Below are 26,248 nucleotides of genomic sequence, written 5' to 3'. Positions count from 1 at the left end.
ATAAGATTACATTTTACAATCGTTTCAAATGCGCGGTAAGAATTAGATTACGTCAAAGTACGTAAGCTAGTTGGTTGGTTTTCCCCTCAGGTTTTCCCCGAAGGGCAAGGCAAAGGGAACTATGCCCATACAGCCATTTCTTATGTATTTTTTTTCTTGATGATGATTAATGAAATGATGAAAGGTGAATGATGAAACCTAGGCCCCCACCCTCGGAGCAAACTCCTACTCCGAACCCCCATCGAATTAACTTTCGAGTTATAAAGCGGCTTATTGGCACGAAGCGAAAATTAATGGGTCATCAGCCGTACGACGCCCACTGCTGGGCATAGGCCTTCCCCAAGGATCTCCACGACGATCGGTCCTACCAATTGATGGGTACATTTTGTTTATTGAATATTCCGATATAATAACACTATCGCAAATGTTTTCCAACTAGTTGTGACATTTAGCATAGTGACATATCAGTCGATATTAAGTCGAACGATTCTTTTCTATCTAAGACTGGTGATCATTTAAACTTGCCAGGTTTCGTATAATCCTAAGTGCTATGTTATGCACATGGTCATGTATTCTAGCATGCAATTACTTATTTCACTCATTACATCACAATATCAATTACTCTCTAGTTACATAATCATATAAACGTTCTCACGCAAAAAAAAAACAAAGAATATGAATGCTTATTTCCAGCGACTGCCTGTTTGACCTTCCAACCCGCAGAGGGAAAACCAGCCCAATACAGGTTAGGTCACATACGTGCGAAACGCATTTCTCGGGCATCCCGATAAACGCTGAAAAATATAATCTTCTTATACCATGCTCAGAGCCTAGGTTCGCACCCCACTTGGTCAAGCCTGATGTCTTAAATTATGTTCCAGGTGAGAGCCCTCAGCGCTCCGACTGTATAGTTAATTAATGCCATTTCCGTGAAATCTACAATTAGTCACGTCAAACAAGTGTTAAGTTTTTAGACATAATTTTGATTTACAATTCGCTATACCTACGCCATCGAGTGTAATGTAATAGCTCATAATTCTTCTGAGGTAATAAAACTTTTATATCTGAGTTTGTGGGTACTTCTGTACACGTATCGCTATGATGGCAAATAGAAATATGACGTATGGTTACATCACACTCCAACAATAATATTATTTACATGCTAATACAAAGGTATTATTTATAAATACGAAGTAGTTAAGTAGATAGTCGTGATTCCAGTACACATCATCCAATTTTAAGTTATACCTGTCATTTTCTTATCTGCTGAAAACGAAAGAGACGGGTAATCGACAGGCATACATTTTGTGGAACATACGTCAATTTTAGACAGATATTTAAAAATCCCTTCCAAAATTTTACTACTAATAACACCGCAGAATTAAGTTGACAGCACACCTATTTTATTCGCGTGGGTTATCAAGCATCTGTCCTTTTCCTTTTCGAAGAAAATGACAGGTTTAACTTAAAATAAAATTAGGATTCATCTGCAGAAATCGGGGCAGTCCCTTCTATAAAAAACCGGACCAGTCAATTCTTCAGGTTATGTAAGCGGACCCTGTGAAAAACGGGATAGTGCTAGGGAGATGATAATCTGCAGAAATCGGGGACATTATCTTATTAAAGCACTCGAATTCGAAGACTTATAAATAAAGGAAACTGTAGTAGGTATATATGATGAAATGGTATCATGACAAGCGAGTATCCAAGGGTAGTTTGATTAAAAACAGCTGAAAGTGACACACACACACACGCACAAGATTACGCCTATTGCCCATTGGAGAAGGCAGAGACTATGGAATTCCACTTACTATGATAATCCTGACACGTCACTTTCGCTTTTTGCTTGCTCATCAAAATCTTTATGATACTCGAGTGCTCTTGACAGTGACAGTCTCTCGTTTATAATCTTCTCTACCTCACCACCACGCCGAGTGATGCGTAGGTATCTAATTCATCTTGTCACGGACGTAGAAACATAAGTATCATTTAAAAAAAAAAACACACTTTAAAAACATTATTAATGTGTACGTATGTATGTACTTTCTTCGTCAAATGAAATGACAAGCCTTCTATGTGTTTCCAGATCCAATCCATAGAGAATCGTTATTAAACAAAACCAGCTTTAAAACGACATAATGCATTATAATTAAAAATTATTACACGAAATACCCCGGTATTTATTAATAAAACTTAAAGCGTTAAGGGCCCTTCAACGATTAGGGGCGCGCTTAGGCGCATATTAGGTCTCCTTTTCAAGATCCTTCAGATATTAATAAAATAATAATTGCGTTCCTCGAACGTCTTAGTAACATCGAGTCGGTGTAGTATTAATATTATATTATCTGTGACTCAGTGTAACCCGAGACAGAGAAACGTATACACAGAAATATTAAATAAAACTGCTAACTTCTGGGCCGGGCTAGTACGCTGGACTCTCACCGTGTGGTCGTAGGTTCGAATCCCAGCATGAATCTAAACCAATAATTTTCGAAATCATGTTTAGATCATAAATTATTATCACGTGCTGTGGTGAATGAAGACATGCTTCTATAAAAACTGGACCTGTCAAATCGTCACAAATGAGATAACGCTAGAGAGATAATGGTAGCTTCTGGGCTTAATTATGTTGAGCTGCTTATCATGCCGGATATGTCGTCTGTTTTTTGTTATACGAAGTACCATATTATATCAAAAGAGTATGTGTCACTTCGTGCAAACATAATGAACAACTTATTATTTTTTTTTTTTTTTCAAAATACCAATACACTCAAGTTTCTTCTATTCTGCTCCGCATTATCCAAATCCCTGGTTGATGCGGCTCTCCAAAAAATATCGGTACTGAAAAATAATAGGACGTAATAATTATACGAGCTTGACTACCCGACTACTCTAGCCATGGAAGTTAATCAGCTCGCGACACCAAACACTTCCAACGATACTGACCGACCTCGCCGGCGCGGCGTGATCAACGTTCTCTTTCAGCGCTTGTCGCTGTTGGTCCACTAATTCTTCAAAAATAATCCTCTCAAATGACGTCCTGAGCCGAGGTTTAAGGACATCTCAGACAAATTTAGGATAACTCACACCAAAAATATTGAAAACGTAGAGTAGTTATAACTAGGTATTTTATTTGCATGGGAATGTAAGTAACAAGTGAATAAATCCATAAAGTTTGGTTCAAACGATTTAATTTTGTCGGTACGGTTTCTTATTAAAACCCACTCCAGATTAATATGATTTAAACGTACCTTCACTCATACATTCACCACTTATGACATTATTAAAATTATATTACAAGTCTTTGTTATATTTTTGATATAAGTACCTACCTTTGCGTCGCTACCTATTTATAATAAGTAGGTACTGGCCCCGATTCCTGCAGACACCCTAAATTTATTTTAAGTTATACCTATCATTTCTTATCCGCCGAAAAGGAAAGGGACGGACGATTGACAACTGCTAATTTTAAATTGAATGAACAACCCGGGCGAATAAAATCGGTAACTTGGTCATATGTAATTCGTTTGACATGTGCTGTCTACTTAATTCTGTCGGGTTAATGACCAATATAAAGTTTTGAAAGGGTTTCCTTTCTTTTCTGACTTGACTCACGTAAGCAAAGGCAACGTATTGACTTTAGTAAATATTCTTCTCTTCTCATCGTGTCAAACTAAATAGTATCGGCCCAAAACTTGGCAACACGTATGGCGCTATCTGCGCACATCAGATCCTCGTGCGTGCAGGTGTTCGGGCACGATGTAAGATGTTTCATCGTTTAGGGAACAGTGCCGCCCTTGCACTTTAAGTCCGAGCTATCCGAGAAACCCCACCTGAACAAATTGTTCTTACTTCGACCCACCTGAATCCGAAGTCTATTTAGAGACTTCCACGCCACGGCAAATCAACCTGGCGGAGGTCTCTCTGGCGAATCTTTTGCGGCTTTTCCGCCTTTGCGGCACAGGATGACAGCTGTGGAGTGGATGCCGTGGGTCGTTTATCATTTTGACCTTCTCTACCGATCTTGCTACGATCTAGTAAATATTAACAGGATAGCTTAACGAGCCTTCTTGGACAGGGAACCATCTCTATATCAAACAGGTTATCAGGTTAATTCATAGGAATAAAGGCTCAATTGCATAGCTGCAATAACATTCCTGTTGAACTATTTGCTTGCAACGACCCAAGACAGAAGGCCATAATGTGTAGAAACGGCCTGTTTCATTAAGACAATGGGTTTAAATTGCAGCGGTTAGACAGACGGACGGAAAATGCGCTTGGGGTAAGCTATAGGGTAATGTCGGGAAAATTGAGCACTTATATTGAAGTTTTTTTTTTTGGCGACTATTATAATAGCGAGTTTATGTAACGTGTAGTCTTTATGGTCACTCATGCCTAGGGAAACTCCGGAGGTGTACTAGTTAACGCTCGTCCCGACTGCAGCTTGACCAGGGCTGCGGGTTCGAGTCCAGTCCGAGTCAGGCGTTGTCGATTTTTTTTTCTTTTTTTAAGTATTATCAACAAGGCACGACGAAACCCCATCTTGACCGTACTTATCGTACTCCATCATAACCCCACAAGTCAATTTGAATTTTAAAAAATACTGTGTAAAAGTAAAGACGACTTGGACGCTTGCCGGAGGGACTGGCCGGAGTACGCACAGGACCGCGAAAAATGGAAAGAGGAAGGGGAGGCCTTTGCCCAGCAGTGGGATCTTGTAGGCTAAATTAGTTAGGTAGTTAGTAAAAGTAATGAACACTGAAAAACAAGTTCTTATCTGTCTGTCTAAGAGTAAGACGCTTAGATGGCACATTATCCGTTGGTGCTGGCTATTAGCCGTAAAACACCTCACAGTGGAGCAGCGTGGTGGAGTGTGCTATGTGTTCCATACATCCTCCAGTTGAGGGGAGGCCTGTGCCACCAGTGGGACGTATATACACTGTTTATGTTGTATATGTTTATGTACCAGTCTTTGATATCTCCTCCTCACTTAGACCACAGCAAGACGGACAGACAGGCAAAACAGAGGCATAGTTAATTCGAGTGCGGAAATAATGTGCATTAGTCAACTGTAGGTTCACGTAATGAATCTGAGTGTGAGAATGATAATTATTGCCGGCTGTCACACTGCATGGGTTCTAGGCCTATATTCCTTTATACTACGGCAGTTTCATGTTGCTGTCTGGAAGAAATTGCATCAGAACAATAAGGTCGCCCTTTGTATACCTTCAAGGTTAGGTAGTAAGTAGGTACGTTTAAGTTATAACTTGTAAGTGCATCAAAAGAAAACCAGAATCTGTTAAAAAGGTTACTGCATTTTTTATCCGACTTCGGCGAAGCAACACGGAGGGTTATGTGTTTGACCGCTATGTATGTATAGTTGACGATAGGTCGACATGGCAATCGGGGCATGAGGTGAGCCGCGGAGGCGGGGTCGCCCCGCACACCCGCACAGTCCCCGCGGCGTCTTAGTCTTAGTGTCGCACGAGTCCGTATCGACCGCGTTTATCGATTATAATCTCGCTCACATAATTTATTACTATTGTGTTTTAAAACACAGGGAACACAACATAAAGAGCGATTTATGTTTGACAAAGCTTAAAGAGATAACAACGAATGCAATTTTGTCAGTCACGACAGAAAACTGGAGCAATTTCGAAAAACATGTCCAGAACCTTGAAAATGAATATTGGGAAAAAAGACATGGAAATGGAAAATTAAATGGAAGATTTTATTATAAAAGTCGGCGATACCAGTGACGAAGATTCTTTAAGTTTTTGTAGCGATACGTTAGATGATTCAGATGAATAAATATTAACTTAAATGAAAACGTGGTATTATTTTATTCACATTTTGTTACATACATAATAAAAATATATCGATATTGAAAACGTCACGTCACAGAGAATTGCCATGTCGACCTTATACGTCTCGTCTACATTATGCACGTGTGTTCCATAAACCAATTGTCAGAATATAACAAATGAGGTGTCACAAGTAGTGTCTTGATTGTCCGGTGGTTATATAAAATTGACAATTCATTTTTTACCAAATGAATAAAGATACTTTTCAATTCAAGTTTATATAGTGCAGTGAGTGTTTGTATAGAGAAGTGTGTCAGGATCGAAGCAAATGGAATTCTATAGTCTCTGCTTACCCCGGTAGGAAATAGGCGTGAGTTTATGTATGTATGTTATATAGTGCAGTTTTCACTAACACAGTTGACTTGACCATTATAGGCGGCGATACGGCTCACTATCTATCACGTTGGTCTAACAGAAAGCTCGGTGAAGTGTGGGTACTTAGTTCATTTTGCGATGGAAGTACATACCTCTGACTACCCTAATTGGGATATAGTCGTGAACTAATGTTAAGGTAAATTTGATGAAACACGCATAGATTTGAAACTTAGAAACACTTGACTCTACTATCATTGTATGTTGTCATTTTGCGATCAAGGAAACCTTGGTCATGTCAATACAAGATCTAGGTAAAATTATATCCAGTCGTTTTGCGATGTAGTCTCTTATGTAGTTAGTCATTTCGCTATCTAGACTACCTGACCCCGTCCCATATCTACTGCCGTGTGGGTTGTGAGATCAATGTCCGAGCTCATCAATACTGGTGTTAAGGTTACTATTGAGCCGCCATAGGTAGGAGACACGGCTCATGTAACAACCACATACTTACCCTCTGAAGAACGGATTGCGGATCTATACTGATACTAGCTTTTGCCCGCGACTTCGTCCGCGTGGTGAGTTATAAAACAGAGATCTTTGTGTGTGTGGGACTGCTTATCAAATTTCAAGCATTTAACTTATTCAGTTTAGATTTTTTCATACATTTTTTATTCCCGCTAACTCCCATTTTTCAAAATATAGCCATAACTAAACTTTTTATTTACTAAGGTATTCATGCATGCTAGATTGAAAACATCTGTCTTACGCGGTTTCGATTTTTTCATAAAAATGTTTTTTCCCGCTAACTCCCGTTCCAGTGGGAATTTTTCAATATCCTGTTGCAACTAAGCTTTAAGTTAACTAAGGTACCTGCATGCCAAATTTCAAGCGTCTATCTTAAGCGGTTTAGATTTTTCATACAAAAGAATTTTCCCGCTAATTCCCATTCCCTTGGGAATACCGGGAATTCGTTTCTTAGTGCACCTCTACGGTACCTAAGCTACGTCTCTTCCAAATTTCAAGTGCCGTTCGCCGTTTAGGCTGTGCGTTGATATGTCAGTCAGTCAGTTTCTCCTTTTATATATTTAGAAGATAACAAAAATAAAGATAGTCTCAACTGAGTTAGTTTCTGATAACACTAACTGGTGTCGTAAAATAATCTTTACGGGAAGCCGCGGCCCCCTCGCCATAAAACGTAAGACTTCGCGACTTTGTTCCGAGAAAACCCGTAAATTGCCGATGCTCCGATGTGTTCTTTCGAAAGCCGTAAAGAAGATTACGGGCAAAAGAACCTGCGATAAACTTTGCTAAGAAAAATCAAGTAGGCGTTTATCTGTCAGTAACGAGAAAGATCGAAGCAATAAAAATTCTCAGTCAATTTTTAGATAGGTCTAGTATTTTATCAATGGGGTTTGGATTGTAAAATAAAAGGACATCAAGTAGAATTTTATTATGCGTCGCAAAATAAATCAAAGATTAACTCAAAAATAAGCACAACTCACGCCAAATAACCAGAAAACAACCACTTTTGATACGAAGTTGATGAACCGAATGGTGACAGGTGATCAACCCATTACCCGTGCTCCATGTTATAACTGTCACCGTAAAATTGTAAATAACGTTAGATTATAATCTATCTCGCGAGATTGTGAACTGTCGAAAAATTGTGAAACGTAATATACTGCTTACAATTTAACGTATTATTATTCGTCAGATTATAATCTATCGAAGTAAAACTGTTAAATCACAATCTTACAATTGTCAAATTGTCAACTGTCCGACGGCTGTCCCTGATTGGTCGGCCTTACAGTAGACCGTTCTGTGTCCATAGAGTTAGGAATAAAACACAGGTGTCAGTCAAATAAAATAAATGCTCTTCAAGATTGTGAAATCAAGTACGTATTTATTAATTTTTTAGTAAGTAATCAATAATTCTGACATCACATGGTAAGAAAAAATGTATCAAAATTAAAAAATCTGAAACGTATCATTCAGTATACTTTTCGTGTGTAAGATAAACATGCTGGCGGCATAGGGGTGGCCCTAGGGCCACCCCCGCCGCACCCTAACCTACTGTTATGCCTTGTAAAAATTATGACAAAACACTATTATTCTAAAAAAGAATTATGGATATCTATTTATTAATCCCAAAAATAAGTTATACCTAACAAACCAGTATTCCTAGATGTTATTATGGGAAAGTAAAACTATTATGCTAAAAAACGTTATGCAAAAAGGATTATGATAACATAACATAACATAACAAATACTTTATTGCACAAACAGGAAAAAACAAAATACAAAACAAAAGAGAAATAGAATTAGAATTATTATTATTTTATTATGATAATTAAAATTATGACAAAAACATTTATGCATTTTAAGAGAATCCCAAATTAACATTATGCTCACTCTAATAGTTTTGTAACTCTATGGTATAGCACGCGAGGTGCGTTTCGTATCACAATTTGACGGTTTCACTTCGATAAATTATAATCTACCGAAAAATAATACGTTAAATTGTAAGCAATATGATACGATTCATAATTATTCGACAGTTCACAATCTCGCGAGATTCAAATCGATAGATTATAATCTAACGTTATTTACAATTTTACGGTGACATAACCACACTGAAAAACCTTGTATATCAGGGGGATTAGGAAAGTTGCAAACGATCCTGGTTGGTTGGTTGGAAGAAATTGCTGCTTAGCAATAAGGCCGCCAGATTGTACTGTATCTATCTTCATCTGTGTGAATCTGTTTTGTATGTTGTGTGCAATAAAGTATATTTGATTTGATTTGATTTGATTTGATCATGATAATCGACAGTAATAGTTATAAAAATATATGACATCATGGATGTATAATTATGTTATATACAGGGTGTTAGTGACATCGTAACGAATACTGAGGGGGATGATTCAGACCATGATTCTGAGTTGATATCAAGTGAAATTTTCCGTCGCAAAATTCATGATTTTTTTTTATTTTTTAAATTATTTTCAATTCTATACTTTTGCGATGAAAAATTCCACTTGATATTAACTCAGAATAATCAGCTGAATCATCCCCCTCAGTATTCGTTACGATGTCACTTACACCCCACAAGTACGTACTGTAGCCATACAAGTAGGTATGGGTGTTAGTGACACCGTAACGAATACTGAGGGGGATGATTCAGACCATAATTCTGAGTTGATATCAAGTGGAATTTTCAGTCGGAATATTCATGAAAATTTTTGTTATTTTTTTAAATTATTTTCTGTTTCATACTAACACCCTGTATACAGGTTGTTAGTGACATCGTACATGATATGCTTAAGAAAACACTAAAATTTTCATGAATCCACTTAATATTAACTCAGAATCATAGTCTCAATCATCCCCCTCAGTATTCGTTACGATGTCAGTAACACCCTGTATAGTATGTGTAATATGTTATTATAACCTCATGGTTATTGACATAAGGTAACATAACAATACATTATCTCATGTTATGGTATCATGTCATGTATTTTTATCACGGTCACTGTCGATTGTTATAATCGATTGCAACTTGACTAAGACCCTTAGCAAGATTAGAGATCATTTGCAAAAGCGAACTAATCTAAAATAAAAATACAAAAAAATTCTTGAAAACCATAACCCCCAAATAACTAAATAGACAACCATCTCTGTAAAAAACTGTCCACGCCGCATCTTGTCACGACGGCGTGTAACGACAGTGAACAACCAACATTACACTGTATTTAAACAGTCATAACATCTTAATTTATGGGAACGAACTTATACTATCTACATAACTTAATGTATACGTATTTACAAAACGGTTCGGGCGCTTTTTAAAAAAACTGCTTTGAGGATGTGAGTATTTTTGTTTATAGGATGTCAGTGTTTAAAACACCGTGAATTTCAAGCAATTCTACAAAATATTAGATCTCAAATTTAAAAAGAATGGTGCAATGATTGCCCTTCCAAGTGCACATTAAGTAGAATAGTCTAATTCGGAGGCGAGGCCAGTTACAACTCAGCACGTAATAATCATAAAACCCAACGTTCTAAAGTTTATTGACACTGAAAGCCTTCTTTATTGTTTTTCTTTACGAGGCCCTATATGAAAAAGATATTTAATAAAGCTTCCAAAAGTGAAAATATTTTGCCTATTTTCAATTAAAGATTTTCTTTTGCTTTTATAGCAGTCACCTGTGCCCAGGGAAAGTCACAAATAGAGAAAAAAATGTTGTCAAGCCGGGACGAACGTGTTAACCATTACACCACCGGGTCCTCCTCCTGTCCATACGAAATTCGCTTCATTTCATTTTCTCTTTATTATCTATTATTTCGCGTTATGACTAAGATCGATCCACAAAAAATATTTATTTATCCATTGGATACAATTGTATAGTGAAAAGGAATATACAAAGAAAAAAGACAGTACACTTATCTCTAACAAAGAGATTTCTTCCAGCTGGCTTACGTGATAGGATAGCTCTTTCTTGAATTTGTACACGTGAAGTTGCAACGGTAATCTCTAAATGGGTTGAACAGAGCTAGACACAGTCATCAAGAAATGAAATAAAACAACCCTGTAGGAATATTCCTCTCTTCAACTTCAGTTCCAGACCCTAGTAAGAGACTTGCTTCTCCTCGCTTTTTTTCTTCTTGGTTTGTTCTTCTTTTTTGTATTGGATCTTGCTTGAGTTGCATGAGTTTTATACATATGTTTTGCCGGATAGAAAAGAATCGATCGTCCTACTATCAACTGACACAGCACTATGCTAATAGACGTCACAACACTAGCTGACGTACTTTGACAGATCTAATTTTTACTGCGCATTGTGACTTGTAAAATGTTATCGTATTGAAGTATAATTACTAATTGTACTGATCTTCTTCTCTGGTGTGAGTGGTGAGGTGGATTACCAACCTCATCAACCCTAATGTCAGGGTTACTATTGAGCCGCCAAAGGCCCCTGACATGACTCGTCTAACGACTACGTACTTACATCAGTAAGTAGTAACCGGGACCAAATTGACTGACTGAACTTTTTGTTCTGTTTAAACCTCCACCAAAAATATATGTTGTTTACCCTTTGATATCTTCCCTACAATAGGATTGTGTGAATAGTTTGTTGAATATATAAATTTATATGCGTTATGGGAACAATTTTACTAAAACATTATCACGATAGAATCGTTGAATTTTTCATTTTTGAGTTGAATACAATACTTACCTGCAGATTTTGAATCCAATTAAAATATCTATCGCGCAGGCTGCAGAATTCATTTCCCGGCTTAGCCTAAGGCATCTCAATCAAATTGAACCTATTGGTTTCCCCTGAAACAAAAATTCGTTCCAATTTGAACAGTGCTGTATTCAGATCACCTTTGCCGTATTTTCAACCTTCAGCACATCCCTGACACTGCAAACAAAATCGCATTCTTACAGTATGCAGCGGCATACTGTAAGAATGCGATTTTGTTTGCAGTGTCAGGGATGTGCTGAAGGTTGAAAATACGGCAAAGGTGATCTGAATACAGCACTGTTCAAATTGGAACGAATACGATTCAATTTGAACAGTGCAGTAAAAAAATACGATTTTTAATGGCCGTAAGAAGCTAAAGAGGAGCGCCTCTTTAGCTTCTTACGGCCATTAAAAATCGTATTTTTTTTCGTCAAACCGAATGTCCTTTTAAAATACATAAATTCACGCCTTTTTCCCACCGGGGTAAGCAGAGACTATAGAATTCCTTTTGCTTCGATGCTGACACACTTCTTTTGCTTCCTCCTGTGATTTTTGTGATATGTCCCCATCGAGATTCAAACCCCGGACCTCCGGCTCGTGACCCCAATGGTCAATGATCACTGGACCACGGGGCCGTTATTTGTGATGTTACTAGATGAAACCCTGTACTGGATACAGTTTTCCATTGCACGCTACAATTTAGTTTCCAATTGATTTGCTGTTGCCAGACCAACTGCGGGCAAAAATTTTAAACGCGAAATGCGTTTTTTTTATAGTTAAATAATAATGTTTCATCACACATTAAACGGCCTCCGTGGTCCAGTGGTTGGGCGTTGGGCTCACGATCCGGAGGTCCCGGGTTCGATTCCCGGTAAGGACATATCACAAACAAAATTACTTTGTGGTCCCTAGTTTGGTTAGGACATTACTGGCTGATCACCAGATTGTCCGAAAGTAAGATGATCCGTGCTTCGGAAGGCACGTTAAGCCGTTGGTCCCGATTACTACTTAGTGATGTAAGTAAGTAGTCGTTACATGAGCCATGTCAGGGGTCTTTGGCGGCTCAATAGTAACCCTGACACCAGGGTTGATGAGGCTGGTACTCCACCTCACAACCCACACGATAGAAGAAGATCACACATTGTTTTTATGCATTTCAGTGGCAGTTTTACTTCAAAATAATTTATCTAAGGAATCTCATAACTTAACATAAATAATGGCCTATATAAGTAGTACTTCCTACTGCTGGGTACAGGCCTCCCCTAATTCAACCGGAAAACCCCTACATAGCACATACCTACTCCACGCTGCTCCACTGCGGGTTGGTGTAGGTCTTTTTAAGGCTAACCGGGACCAACAGCTTAACGTGCCCTCCGAAGCACAGCATCATCTTTCTTTTCCGGGCAGTCAAGTGATTCATCCCGCTGTGTATGTCCTTACCAAACAAAGGACAGTCTCACAAAGTGATTCCGACAGGATCCCCATCGGGATTTGAACCTGGGCCTCCAAATCGTGATCCCGTTATTCTAGTAGTTGTACATAATTTAAAAATGTGTTGTACATAATGTAAAATATAAAAAATATCAGAAGATGCGCAGTAATTAGTATTTGTGTTTTGGTTTGGGAAAAATAATTATTACCTCTATATTCCACGTCAAACAAGGGTTAAACTTAAAACCTGTTCAGTAGAACAGTGAAGTGAACAGTGGAGTGAATTTATAAATTCATAACAACATTAGATGATGTGTCGAGAGCGCTCGCTGCTAAAGCAGTTTCGCGGGTCTTGTATTTGTTCAAAAATGACCCACCTCTAACGGTTAACCAATTTCGGAACACTTTGTATGGCCGCCATGCGCCATCTTTTTTCAGCCATTTTGATTTTTCTCCACCCTTTTACCATACGTGTTCCATATTATATATCAATGGTTCTAAAACTATCGTCTCGTGTGTAATAATTCTTAATTTAAATAAAAAATAATTAATATAAATACAACTAAGTAGGTACAGGTTTAGTTTAAGACAAAGGTATTAAATGCAATTCAGCAATTCATTTACTCGTAGATTACAGACAAGAAATGTTTATGATGTCGCGTAGCATTGGGCTCCACTGGCGATGGTCTTCTCGCTGTCAAGTTTGTCACAGCAGTCGGGGTACAAAGCGTCTGAGTCGCCAGGAATAAGGATGCATTCTTCTGAATAATTGGGACAGCTGCAAATAAAGAAATATATTAGCCAGACAGCTCGAAAACTCACCTCGTCAAAATTAACCCTTACTCCTTGCTGCATGATTCAGTCCGATTTACAAGAATAGGTTCTATATCAAAGACAAATTATAAAATGTTCAAAATAGAAGCCACTCTAAAGTCTGATAGACTTTAGCATTCACTTGTAACAGAATATCGAGCATTCGCCGTTTTTATATTTGTCGAACTGAACAAGCCGAGCCAAGCATAGAGCCAAACATTGCTATGAACGTTTTCATGAGCAAGAGCGCTCGATAGGATGCTCGCAAAAATATTCTCGTATTTTTCTCGTACTGTAACATTCGCACAAATGCTCATTACAAGTGAATCAAGCAAGCTCATTACAAGTACAAGCTCAAGTTTATTTTCGAATTTTAATAATCAAATAAACCATACTGAGTCCAGTTCACTCAGTGAGTGAAGTGGAGTATGGTGTACTATTAACAACATTTATAGGACAGTATCAATAACAATGAATAATATTATGTTCTTCTCATCTTCTAATCTTATTATCGCCTGTTAGGGTGTAGGTTTCGAATAACAGATATCCACGCGGTCTTTTGTAGCCTTTGTAACTTGCTCCCTTGATATGTCGAAAGTGTTTAATTCTCGGTCAACTGAGTGACGTTACTATTACACCAGTAATTAATTCATCATCATCAGCCCATTAACGTCCCCACTGCTGGGGCACGGGCCTTCCCTATGGATGGATAGGGAGATCGGGCCTTAAACCACCACGCGGGCCCAGTGCGGATTGGTGGTTATTAACGACTGCTAATGCAGCCGGGACCAACGGCTTACCGTGCCTTCCGAAGCACGGAGGAGCTCGAGATGAAAACTTTTTTTTTTTTGTGGTCACCCATCCTATGACCGGCCTCTGCAAAAGTTGCTTTACGTCAACAATCGCAGACCGAGCGCGTTTACCGCTGCGCCACCGAGCTCCTCTACTACTGTATAGTAATTAATTACTTTAGCTTAATTTGAATCGAAGTTGTTGGTGAAGTTGGTTAATACTTACGTTACGATGTGGTATGCCTCATCCGATGAATCAGTTGGACAGATGTATTCCCGGCAAACTCCACTCTCATCAGGCGCTCTAACACCGAAGGCCAGGACACGACCCAGGTATGACACGTAACACCCAGGATAATTCTCTGTAATTGATTTAAAATCGTCAAAATTATCGGAGTCATCCCCTTCAGTATTCCTTACGGTGTCACTGACACCCATACGAAGGTAATTGTATGGCTACATATATGTACTTCTATGGGGTGTAAGTGACATCGTAACAAATATTGAGAGGGGGTGATTCAGCTGATTATTCTGAGTTAATATCAAGTGGAATTTTCCATCGCAAAAGTACAGAATTATAAATAATTTAAAAAAACATTAAAAAAACATGATTTTTGCGAAGGAAAATTCCACTTGATATCAACTCAGAGTCATGGTCTGAATCATTCCCCTCAGTATCCGTTGTCACTAACAACCTGTATACCAAAACCGAAACGCAGGTACAGACTTCCAATTTGACAGTTGTCATTGAGTAACAATCTTATAAAAAGGTTAACCTATAATGCGCACCGATTTACTATGAACGCCCCTAAAAGGACATAGTACAGAGAGCATGTAGTTTGTGGCAAAATATTTATAAAATTAAAATAAACCCAGTATTTCTTTCAAAATGGTGTTCTTCCTTCTTCTATCGACCCTGGAGTCAGGATTATTATTGAGCCGCCATAGGCCCCTGACATGACTGAGTAAGTAATAACTGGGACCAACGGATCGTCTTACTTTTGGACAATCAGGTGATCAGCCTGTAATTTCCTTACCACACTAGGGATCACAAAGTGTTTTTTGATAACCCTGACACCAGGGTTGCTGAGGTTGGTAATCAACCTCACAATCCACACGATACAAGATGAGTGATTTTTGTGATTTGTCCCCACCGGGATTCGAACTCGGGACCTCCGGATCGTGAGTACAACGGTGTTTAATTATTTTTTATAAAGTCCTAACGCGATATCTGAATATACTACAAAGATAATTATTGTTAAAAACATGATGGAAAGCAAAAGGGAGGTCAGACTCATAGACCGGATACTCCATACAAAAATTAAATTCTCACCGTCTGCGGCTTAACGCGTAAATGCGTGCGGGACACAGTCCGCGAGTAGGAAATGCAATCCTGACTCGAGATCGCTAATTCGAGATTATTCTTCAATATTACTAAGTAATTCAATAATTAAGTTTTCTTTGGCAATCAGCATAATCAAAACAATCAAAGTATAACTTAAGGAAATTCTCCCAATCCCGTCAATCTCGAATGCGGGAGAGATCGGGATTACATTCCCTATCCGCGAGCCTTCAGCGGCTAAATGTTCGTACCATTTAAAACTAAAGTAAAATCCAGAGGGAGTGAGGTCGACACGAATTAGTCGCCACTATTTTTATTAAAGCGTTGATGACGTGATTAATACGAACAAAACAAAATCTTTAAACAGGTGTGATGAATTGCACAGGGATAATCGGATAAATCGGATAGGTGATACACCCGCCTATGACGCAATACTGTCGGTTTTTCCGACATCTCTGGGAAGAAGATTTCTTCGCTCATAGAAGTACCAATAAATGAAGAACTTACTCAATACATCTGGCTTTTCGTCCTTTTGAACACTTTGAGCGCCATCGGCATACTGCCCGACCAGTGCCAAACAGAACACAAAAGCAAGAGACTTCAACATCATTATTCCTTGTGGCCACACAAAATGATAGACACCTCTTTTATACTGTACATTTATTTGATTTGTGACGTCAAACGAAATTAATCATAAATGTGTCTGTTTAATTCGTAAGGCAACAGACGAACAATTCGCACGATGTAATAATATAATTTTGGAGTGTTCAAGGCTAACAAAATAAGCGCATGCTAGGTAAAACTGTACCTAAGGTAACAATAGAGTTCAATTGGACGCGTTATTAAGAAATATACATTTAAGTATAATTATTAATAAAGAAGTTATATTACTTATTACAATTGAGTGAATATTCAGTATGATAATCATATTAAATACGTATAAATGTAATACGTATTTAATATGATTATTAATATGATTATTTTTTATTATTATGATTATTTGTTACTTTTAACAAAACATATTTGTGAGTAAAATTACTAACAGTAAAAAAAAAACTATATACAATTTTAATTTTAGTATTTATTATATTCCACTTGAATCATTTAAATGGTTGAATAGTGCTTATATTTCATCAAGTGAGTAAAACAAAACAAAATACGCCATCATTTCTTGATCGATGGAGCTGGCATAATAATCTATGTTAAAATCCCATAAGTATATAAAAGAGAAGAAAAGAATAATAATAAGTATATTTTAATTCATTAAATTTAATATTTATTATTATCCTGTCTTCGTCTTTCGAGATTTAATATGATTACCTGTAGTAGTTCCGCTACGCCTCGAACCACTCGCACATAGTTTAGCGCCATAAGAAAGAAAGAGATAGCACTATCTCCATAGGCGCCCGACTACCCAACTAACTCATTCGTGTTCGTGCGCGCGTAGCTACCGCACATAGTGAAAATAGTTTGTTTTTTACGTTTATTGAACATCATCAATTCTGTTTAAAGATATTTAAAATGCCGAAAAGGAAGTACGACGGCAAGAAAGAGGATAAATGGCGTCGAAAAATTAGAAAATACGAACAGAAATTAAACAGAGAAAATCGTCATCGATGTACCGATGATGAAGGTATGTAAACATTTTCTTTTTTTTTTGTCATCGAAGTGTATTTTGTTTATTGTGGCTGTTTTCTTACCTTAGATCTAACACGAGATGTTAGACGGTATATAAATATTTCGAGCCAATACGAGATATTGGCCTTATATATAAATTTTATTGGAGTTAATACGAGATATTAACCAATATATTATAATCTTCCAGTTTATCTGGAATCGGACGGAGGCGCATCTGTGTGGTCATCCCCAGACCGCTCGCCCGCGTCTGCTACGGCGGCCGCGGTGGCAATGGCGGAAGGTATATCTGCAGCCTCCGCAACGCCGATAGTTACACCAGGCAACTCGGCGCCCTCTGCGCTGCCATCGCCAGTGCCACCTGAGCTTTCAACGACGGGAGGACGACCACTGCAGCCAACCGACCCCACACTGATGTTAACCCCTAGGGAGGCAGATGCCAATGATAATTCAGAGGCTCTGGTTGCGGACCCCGAACTTTTAAAGGCATTAGGGGATTATGAGACCGAGACAGCCGAGTGGGGCCCTGATATAGTGGCGGACTTAGCAAAAAGATGGGATCCTATACTCAGGGACGGTCTGAAAAAAGAATCCCGAGAAAAGCTAATAAAGGGATACCTTCTTCCTAAAAATTGTCCTTTAACTAAAGCTCCGGTGTTGAACCCAGAGATAGCTGCTGTCTTAAATGAGTCGGCAAGAAATCGTGACGCAAGGGTTCAAAGGAAGCAGTCCCAAATAGGATGCGTCCTTGCTATTTTGGGAAAGACTATGTCAGGTATACTGACGAAGTCCAGTGATACTTCTGAAATACTTCGTCTTCTTACAGACGCGACAAAGCTTCTTTCAGACTCGCATCACTTGGAGACCGAAACGAGACGATTTCTCGTCACCCCAATGGTTGATAAGACTTTTATAGAGCCCTTCAAGGATCGAAAACGGGACTGTCATCTGTTTGGTGAAAAATTAGGCGAGTTTATTAAATCTTCGCGTGGAATACAGAATACAGGAAAGTTAATCCAATCTGCAGCTTCAGCGAGCACTTTAAACTACAAGGGCCCGCCGTCACGCCAGCAATATCACCGCAGCGCTCGTGCGCAGTCAAGACGCGGCGGCGGGAACAAGCCGATATCGAACTATCGCCGTCGCGGGGCAGCGCAGACGCCGGGGACGTCGCGCGCGCCGAATGTGGCGACCCACCACCCGCCCGCTGTACCACGCCACAAGCAAGCGGGAGCAGCAACCACAGCCAACACGAAGCAGTAGCCTCACAGGTACATGCAGGCCGCTTGAAGCATTTTATTCAAGCTTGGAGAAACATCACCGATGATAAGACGGTCCTTGAGACCATTTCTGGTTATAAAATTCCCTTTCTTAAATGTCCTACGCAGCGTCCAGGTACAATTCCAAAATCATCATTCTCGAAAGATGATCGATTATATATTGAAATGGAATTGAATCGGTTGGTACAAGCAAATGTCATACGTAAATGTAATCCATCTCGTGATCATTTTGTTTCTAGCATTTTTATTATACCCAAAAGTAATGGTGAAAAGAGATTAATATTAAACTTAAAGAAATTGAATAATTTTGTAGATGTAAGTCATTTTAAGATGGAAGATGTTAGGACTGCCATTAAATTAATTACACCTAATTGCTATATGGTAAACTTGGACTTGAAGGAAGCGTACTTTTTATTGCCTATCCACGAGAGTCATGTTAAATTTTTAAGATTTTATTTTGATAATATTCTATACGAATTTTTGGTTTTACCTTTTGGGTTGAGTTCGGCTCCTCACGCTTTCACAAAACTTATGAAACCAGTTTCAACTTTTTTGCGTTCTCGAGGTTTTAGGTCAGTGTTCTATTTAGATGACAGTTGTTATTTCGGGGACAGTTATGAAGAATGTTCTAATAACATAAATGAAAGCATTAGGTGCCTAATAAACTTAGGTTTTGTAATAAATTATGAGAAGAGTTCACTGGTGCCAAGTCAAACTTGTAAGTTTTTAGGTTTTATTTTGAACTCTCGGGACATGACACTGGAGCTTCCATCTAAGAAAAGACACGACATTTTGTCCCGGACCGAATATATATTAAATACAACGAGGCTTACTATTCGTGCTTTTGCTCGGTACTTAGGTACTCTTACTGCCGCATGCCCGGCCGTTGCGTATGGGTGGCTTTACACCAAATCTTTAGAGAGAGCCAAGTACCTTGCATTATTGGATAATGACGACTACGATAAAATTATGATCATTCCGAATAGTTTACATGATGATTTAGTTTGGTGGAAATCATCAATTTTAAATACAAGTAACCCCATTCGACCAATGTCGTTTGCGTTAGAGATATTTACTGATGCTTCAAAAATTGGCTGGGGTGCAGCTTCTGGTGGAGAAAGTATAGGTGGTTCGTGGACAGTAGATGAGCGTGCTCGTCATATTAATTATTTGGAGCTACTTGCAGCCTACTTTGGTCTAAAATCGTTCGCATATGAGATGAATAATTGTCATATACTTTTACGTATAGACAATACCACGGCGATTGCTTATATAAACAGAATGGGTGGAGTGCAATACCCACATCTCAATGAAGTTACTCGTAAAATTTGGACCTGGTGTGAAAAGCGACAATTATTCCTTTTTGCTTCATATATCGCATCGACTCAGAATATTGAAGCGGATGCAGAGTCAAGGAATATCGACATTGAGTGGGAATTACATTCCACCGCATTTGGTGCAATAGTTTCTAAGTTTGGTGAACCGGAGGTTGATATATTTGCTTCAAGGATGAATGCTAAGTGTAGACAATATATATCGTGGAAGCGTGACCCCTATGCAATCAATGTAGATGCTTTTACTGTAAAATGGGATATGTTTTTTTATGCATTTCCACCGTTTTCACTTATTTTAAAGGTTTTACAAAAGATAGTCGATAGGGCAACCGGTATCATAGTAGTACCAAACTGGCCATCTCAAGCATGGTTTCCAGTCTTCAAATCGCTTGTTGTAGGGGAAATTCTGACATTTCCCCCTGAAAAATATTTATTGTCGTCTAATTTCAGGGAAGTTCATCCGCTGCATCGACGCCTTTCCCTGGTGGCGACTATATTATCCGGGAAGCCTTCGCTCGAATAAAAGTCCCACGTTCGGCTTTGACTGTAATGCTCTCCTCCATTTCGGTGAGGACGAAGATACAATATACATCTAGCTTTAAACAGTGGTGGTTGTACTGTAGCGATAGGGGACTAGATCCATTCCTGATTGAAGTATATGATTTGTTAGATTTCTTATCACAATGTTTATCAAGGGGTTCCAATTATGGAACATTAAACAATCATCGTTCTGCTTTATCATTTATTTCCGGAAATAATATAGGACAAGACGAACGTGTCAAAAGATTCTTTAGGGGTGTGTTTAAATTGAAGCCATCCTTCCCTAGGTATAACTGTACGTGGAACCCTAATATTGTGCTCAATTATCTTTCTGATTTATATCCTAATGAGAATTTAACTTTGGAAAAATTAAGTAAAAAATTGGTTATGTTACTGGCTTTGTCTACTGGCCAACGATGTCAAACGCTTTCATTGATTAGAATACCGAATATTATGATAAATCAAAATGAAGTAAAGATCACTATTACAGATTTAATCAAGACATCAGGAATAGGTAAATCTCAACCAGTACTTGATCTGCCTTTTTTCCGCCAGCGCCCTGCAGTTTGTCCTGCAGAGACTTTAATAACCTACTTGAATGTTACATCTTCTAATAGAGGTCATGTCGATAACAAATTGATTTTAACTTTTAAAAAGCCGTTTCACGCTGCATCTCCTCAAACAATTGGGCGATGGATAAAACAGACTTTGACTGCTAGTGGCATCGACACTGCAATATTTTGTGCTCATAGCACTCGACATGCATCTTCTTCAGCTGCACATCAAGCAGGAATCAGTGTCGACGTCATTAGGAGAACTGCTGGTTGGTCAGACCAATCTGCCATATTTGCTAATTTTTACAATAGACCATTCACTGAAAGTAACTGTGAATTTGCTAATGCTGTACTAAATCAATAAGGAAGCTATGTACTTTGTTTGGTTAAGTTATAGAAGAAGTTGTTTTGTTGACTGATTAGAATAATAATATATTATTATTTATACCACAAAGATTTTAGTTTTGATCCTACCTATAACATTGCATATGTGTATCTCTGAACATCTACAGGTAATCATATTAAATCTCGAAAGACGAAGACAGGATAATTAGATGATCAAACGAACTTACCTGAAGTGAAGTTCGATCTTAATTATCCTGTCTTCGTCGGAGAGATTTAAGGTCCCCCCCAACCCTGGAATTCAGGTGAAACTCTTATTCCCCTAAACAATGTTATAGTTTGTCTAGTATAATTTGTGCTCTGAACTAAATGAGTTAGTTGGGTAGTCGGGCGCCTATGGAGATAGTGCTATCTCTTTCTTTCTTATGGCGCTAAACTATGTGCGAGTGGTTCGAGGCGTAGCGGAACTACTACAGGTAATCATATTAAATCTCTCCGACGAAGACAGGATAATTAAGATCGAACTTCACTTCAGGTAAGTTCGTTTGATCATCTAATTATATTTTATTACATAAAGAAGTAAACAGAAAAAAATACAGAGACGAACATAACAACATTAAATTAGTGGTGATGATGGAGATCCTTGGGGGAGGCTTATGCTCAGTATTGGGCGTCGTACGGCTGATGATGAAGTTGCAAACGATTCTGACTTCTTCTCTGGTATGGGTTGTGAGGGTGGATTACCAACCTCATCAACCCTGATGTCAGGGTTACTTTTGAGAAGGCAAAGGCCCCGACATGATTCACCTAACGACTACTTACTTACATCAGTAAGTAGTAACCGAGACTAACGGCTTAACGTGCACGAAGCACGGATCATCTTACTTACGGACAATGAGGTGATTAGGCTGTAATGTCGTAACCAAAGGTAGGGATCAAAAAGTATTTTTTGTAATATTTCCCAACGCTGATGACAATCGACTGTATTATAAAAACATATGGGATTGACATGAAGTGACATGTCAATCCCATATATTTTTACTAGCTTTTGCCCGCGACTTCGTCCGCGAGGCGTGTAATAAAAGAGAGATCTTTGTGTGGGAGAGCATATCAAATTTCAAGCATCTAACTTATGCAGCTTAGAACTTTTCATACAACATTTTTTTCCGCTAACTCCCATTTTAAACCTAGTAAGTGACTTGCTTCTCCTCACTTTTCTTCTTCTTTATATTGAATCTTGCTTGAGTTGCATTAGTTTTATACGTACGTTTTGCTGGATAGAAAAGAATCGATCAACCTACTTTCAACCGACGCAGCACTATGCTAATGAACGTCACAACACTAGATATCGTACTTTGACAGACCTAATTTTTCCCGCGCATTGTGATTATTGTAAAATGTTATCTTATTGAAATATAATTACTAATTATACTGAACTGATCTCTGATTTCTACAGGGTCCCTATCGGGATTTGAACTTCGGCCTCCATTCGTGATCCCGTTATTCTAGTATTGTGTTGTACATAATATAAAAGATAAAAAATATCAGAAGATGCGCAATAATTAGTTTTTTGTATTTTGGTTTGAGAAACATAATATATGTATTATATTCGACGTCAAACAAGGGTTAAACTCAAAAACCTGTTCTACTAATTCATAACAATACTGATGATGCGGAGTGCGCTCGCTGCCAAAGCAACTTCACGTGTCCTGTATTTGTTCGAAAATTACCCACCTCTAACGGTTAACTAATATCAGAACACTTTGTATGGCCGGCATGCGCCATCTCTTTCAGCCATTTTGATTTTTCTCCACCGTGTTACCATACGTGTTCCATATTATATAGCAGTCGTCTCTTGTGTAAAAATTCTTAATTTAAATAAAAAATAAACAATATAAATAAAATTAAGTAGTTTTACGGGTTTAGTTTCAGACAAATACATATAATGCAGTTCAGCAATTCATTTACTCGTAGATTACAAAGAGGAACATGATTTTGGTTATGAATGCATCCATCGATTAATTGAGGCGATGCATGTCACCAATAATGGGACGTATAAGGCTGTATATGTTCATGTTGTCACGTAGCATTGGACTCCACTGGCCTTCTCACTGGCGAAGGTCTTATCAGTGTCAAGTGTGTCACAGCAGTCGGGGAACAAAGCGTCTAAGTTGCCAGGTATAAGGATGCATTCTTCTGAATAAGTGGAACAGCTGCAAATGAAGAAATAAATTAGTCAGACAGCCAGAAAACTCACCTCATCAAAATTAACCCTTACTCCCTGCAGCAACAAATGATTCAGTCCGATTTACAAGAATAGGTTCTGTATCAAAGATAAATTATAAAATGTTCAAAATAGAAGCCACTCTAAAGGTGCTAGTAGACTTGAGCATTCACTTGTGACAGAACCTCGAGCATACGCCATTTCTATATTTGTCGAACTGAACAACGAGCCGAGCCAAACATAGAGCCGAACATTACTATGTACGTTTTCATGAGCAGAATGCTCGCTAAAATGTTCTCGTACTTTTCTCTAATTGTAACATTCGCACAAATGCTCATTACAAGTGAATTTAATGCTCAAGTTTATCAAAAATTAGGCACATTTTTCTGTTAGACTTACTGAATCCAATTTACTCAGTGAGTGAAGTGGAGTATGGTGTAACAATATTAATAGGACAGTATCAATAACAATTAATAATATTACGTTCTTCTCATCTTCTAATCTTATTATCGCCTGTTAAGGTGTAGGTTTCGAATAACAGATTTCCACGCGGTCTTTTGTAGCCTTCGTAACTTGCTCCCTTGATATGTCGAAAGTGTTTAATTCTCGGTCAACTGAGTGACGTTACTATTACTCCAGTAATTAATAACTTCAGCTTAATTTGAACCGAAGTTGTTAGTGAAGTTGGTTAATACTTACGTTAGGATTTGGTATGCCTCATCCGATGTATCAGTTGGACAGTGGTATTGCTGGCAAACTCCACTCTCATCAGACGCTCTATCACCGAAGGCCAGGACACGACCCAGGTATGACACGTAACACCCAGGTTGGTTCTCTGAAATTGATTTAAAAGTGTTAAAACACGAATATTGTAGTGGTGAACCAAACGCAGGGTGTTAGTGACATCGTAACGAAAACTTAAAAGGATGATTCAGACCATGATTCTGAGTTGATATCAAATGGAATTTTTCGTCGTAAAAGTATAGAATCGTAAATAATTTAAAAAAACATTAAAAAAACATGATTTTTGCGAAGGAAAATTCCACTTGATATCAACTCAGAGTCATGGTCTGAATCATTACCCTCAGTATCCGTTGTCACTAACAACCTGTAAACGCAAGTGATACAGACTTCCAATTTGACAGTTGTCATTGAGTAACAATCTTATAAAAAGGTCAATGTATAATGCGCGCGGATATACTACGGACGTCCCTAAAAGGACATAGTACAGAGAGCTTGTAGTTTGTGACAAAATATTTATAAAATTAAAACAAACCCAGTGTTTCTTTCAAAATGGTGTTCTTCCTTCTTCTATCGACCTTGGAGTCAGGATTATTATTTAGCCGCTATAGGGCCCTGACATGATTTAGTAAGTAATAACCGGGACCAACGGCTTAACGTGCCTTCCGAAGCACGGATCATCTTACTTTTGGACAATCAGGTGATCAGCCTGTAATTTCCTAACCAAACCAGGGATCACAAAGTGGTTTTTTGATAACCCTGACACCAGGGTTGCTGAGGTTGGTAATCAACCTCACAATCCACACGATACAGAAGAGTGATTTTTGTGATTTGTCCCCACCAGGATTCGAACTCGGGACCTCCAGATCGTGAGTACAACGGTGTTTTTTTTTTTTATAAAGGCCTAACGTGATATCTGAATATATTACAAAGATAATTATTGTTAAAAACATGATGGAAAGCAAAAGGGAGGTCAGACTCATAGACCGGATACTCCATACAAAAATTTCATTCTCACCGTCTGCGGCTTAATGCGTAAGTGCGTGCGGGACACAGTCCACGAGTAGGGAATGCAATCCCGACTCGAGATCGCTTATTACTAAGTAATTAAATAATTAAGTTTTCTTTGGCAATCAGCATAATCAAAACAATCAAAGTATAACTTAAGGAAATTCGCTCAATCCCGTCAATTTCGAATGCGATCTCGTCATATCATGCTTCGGGATTGATCGCGAAAAATTAGAAGAGATCTCGCGAGATCGGGATTGCGTTCCCTATCCGCGAGCCTTAAGCGGCTTACGACCGTTTAAAACTAAAATCCAGAGGGAGTGAGGTCGACACGAATTAGTCGCGACTAATTCTGACGTGATTAATACGAACGAAACGAAATCTTAAAACAGGTACGATGAAATGCACAGAGATTAGGTGATACACCCGCCTATGACGCAATCCTGTCGGTTTTTTCCGACATGTCTGGGAAGAAGTTTTCTTCGCTCATAGAAGTACCAATAAATGAAGAACTTACTCAATACATCTGGCTTTTCGTCCTTTTGAACACTTTGAGCGCCATCGGCATACTGCCCGACCAGTGCCAAACAGAACACAAAAGCTAGAGACTTCAACATCATTATTCCTTGTAGCCACATAAAATGATAGACACCTCTTTTATACTGTACATTTATTTGATTTGTGACGTCGAACGTAATTATTCATAAATGTGTCTGTCTAATTCGTAAGGCAACCGACGAAAAATTAGCACAATGTAATAAAATAATATTGGAGTTTTCAAGGCT

General features: G+C 38.4%; 2 protein-coding genes across 2 annotated transcripts; one reads left to right on the top strand and one right to left on the bottom strand.

The window, feature by feature from the left end:
- Positions 1–13,461: 13,461 nt before the first annotated feature.
- LOC126373395 (uncharacterized) lies at positions 13,462–26,098 on the bottom strand. The gene is made up of 3 exons (XM_050019563.1): positions 25,981–26,098; positions 14,690–14,825; positions 13,462–13,637 (listed from the first exon to the last, which is right to left on the bottom strand). The coding sequence occupies exons 1-3, from the start codon at positions 26,081–26,083 to the stop codon at positions 13,508–13,510; spliced, it is 369 nt and encodes a 122-aa protein (XP_049875520.1). The 5' UTR covers positions 26,084–26,098; the 3' UTR covers positions 13,462–13,507.
- On the top strand, positions 18,112–21,548 carry LOC126373345 (uncharacterized). Its single transcript, XM_050019484.1, has 2 exons — positions 18,112–18,711; positions 20,505–21,548. The coding sequence occupies exon 2, from the start codon at positions 20,604–20,606 to the stop codon at positions 21,510–21,512; it is 909 nt and encodes a 302-aa protein (XP_049875441.1). The 5' UTR covers positions 18,112–18,711; positions 20,505–20,603; the 3' UTR covers positions 21,513–21,548.
- Positions 26,099–26,248: the final 150 nt, after the last annotated feature.

This window comes from Pectinophora gossypiella, chromosome 15 (genome assembly GCF_024362695.1).
Source record: "Pectinophora gossypiella chromosome 15, ilPecGoss1.1, whole genome shotgun sequence".
NCBI lineage: Eukaryota > Metazoa > Arthropoda > Insecta > Lepidoptera > Gelechiidae > Pectinophora > Pectinophora gossypiella.
Note: the sequence above shows the minus strand (reverse complement) of the source record. Positions and strands in the feature narration are given on the sequence as shown.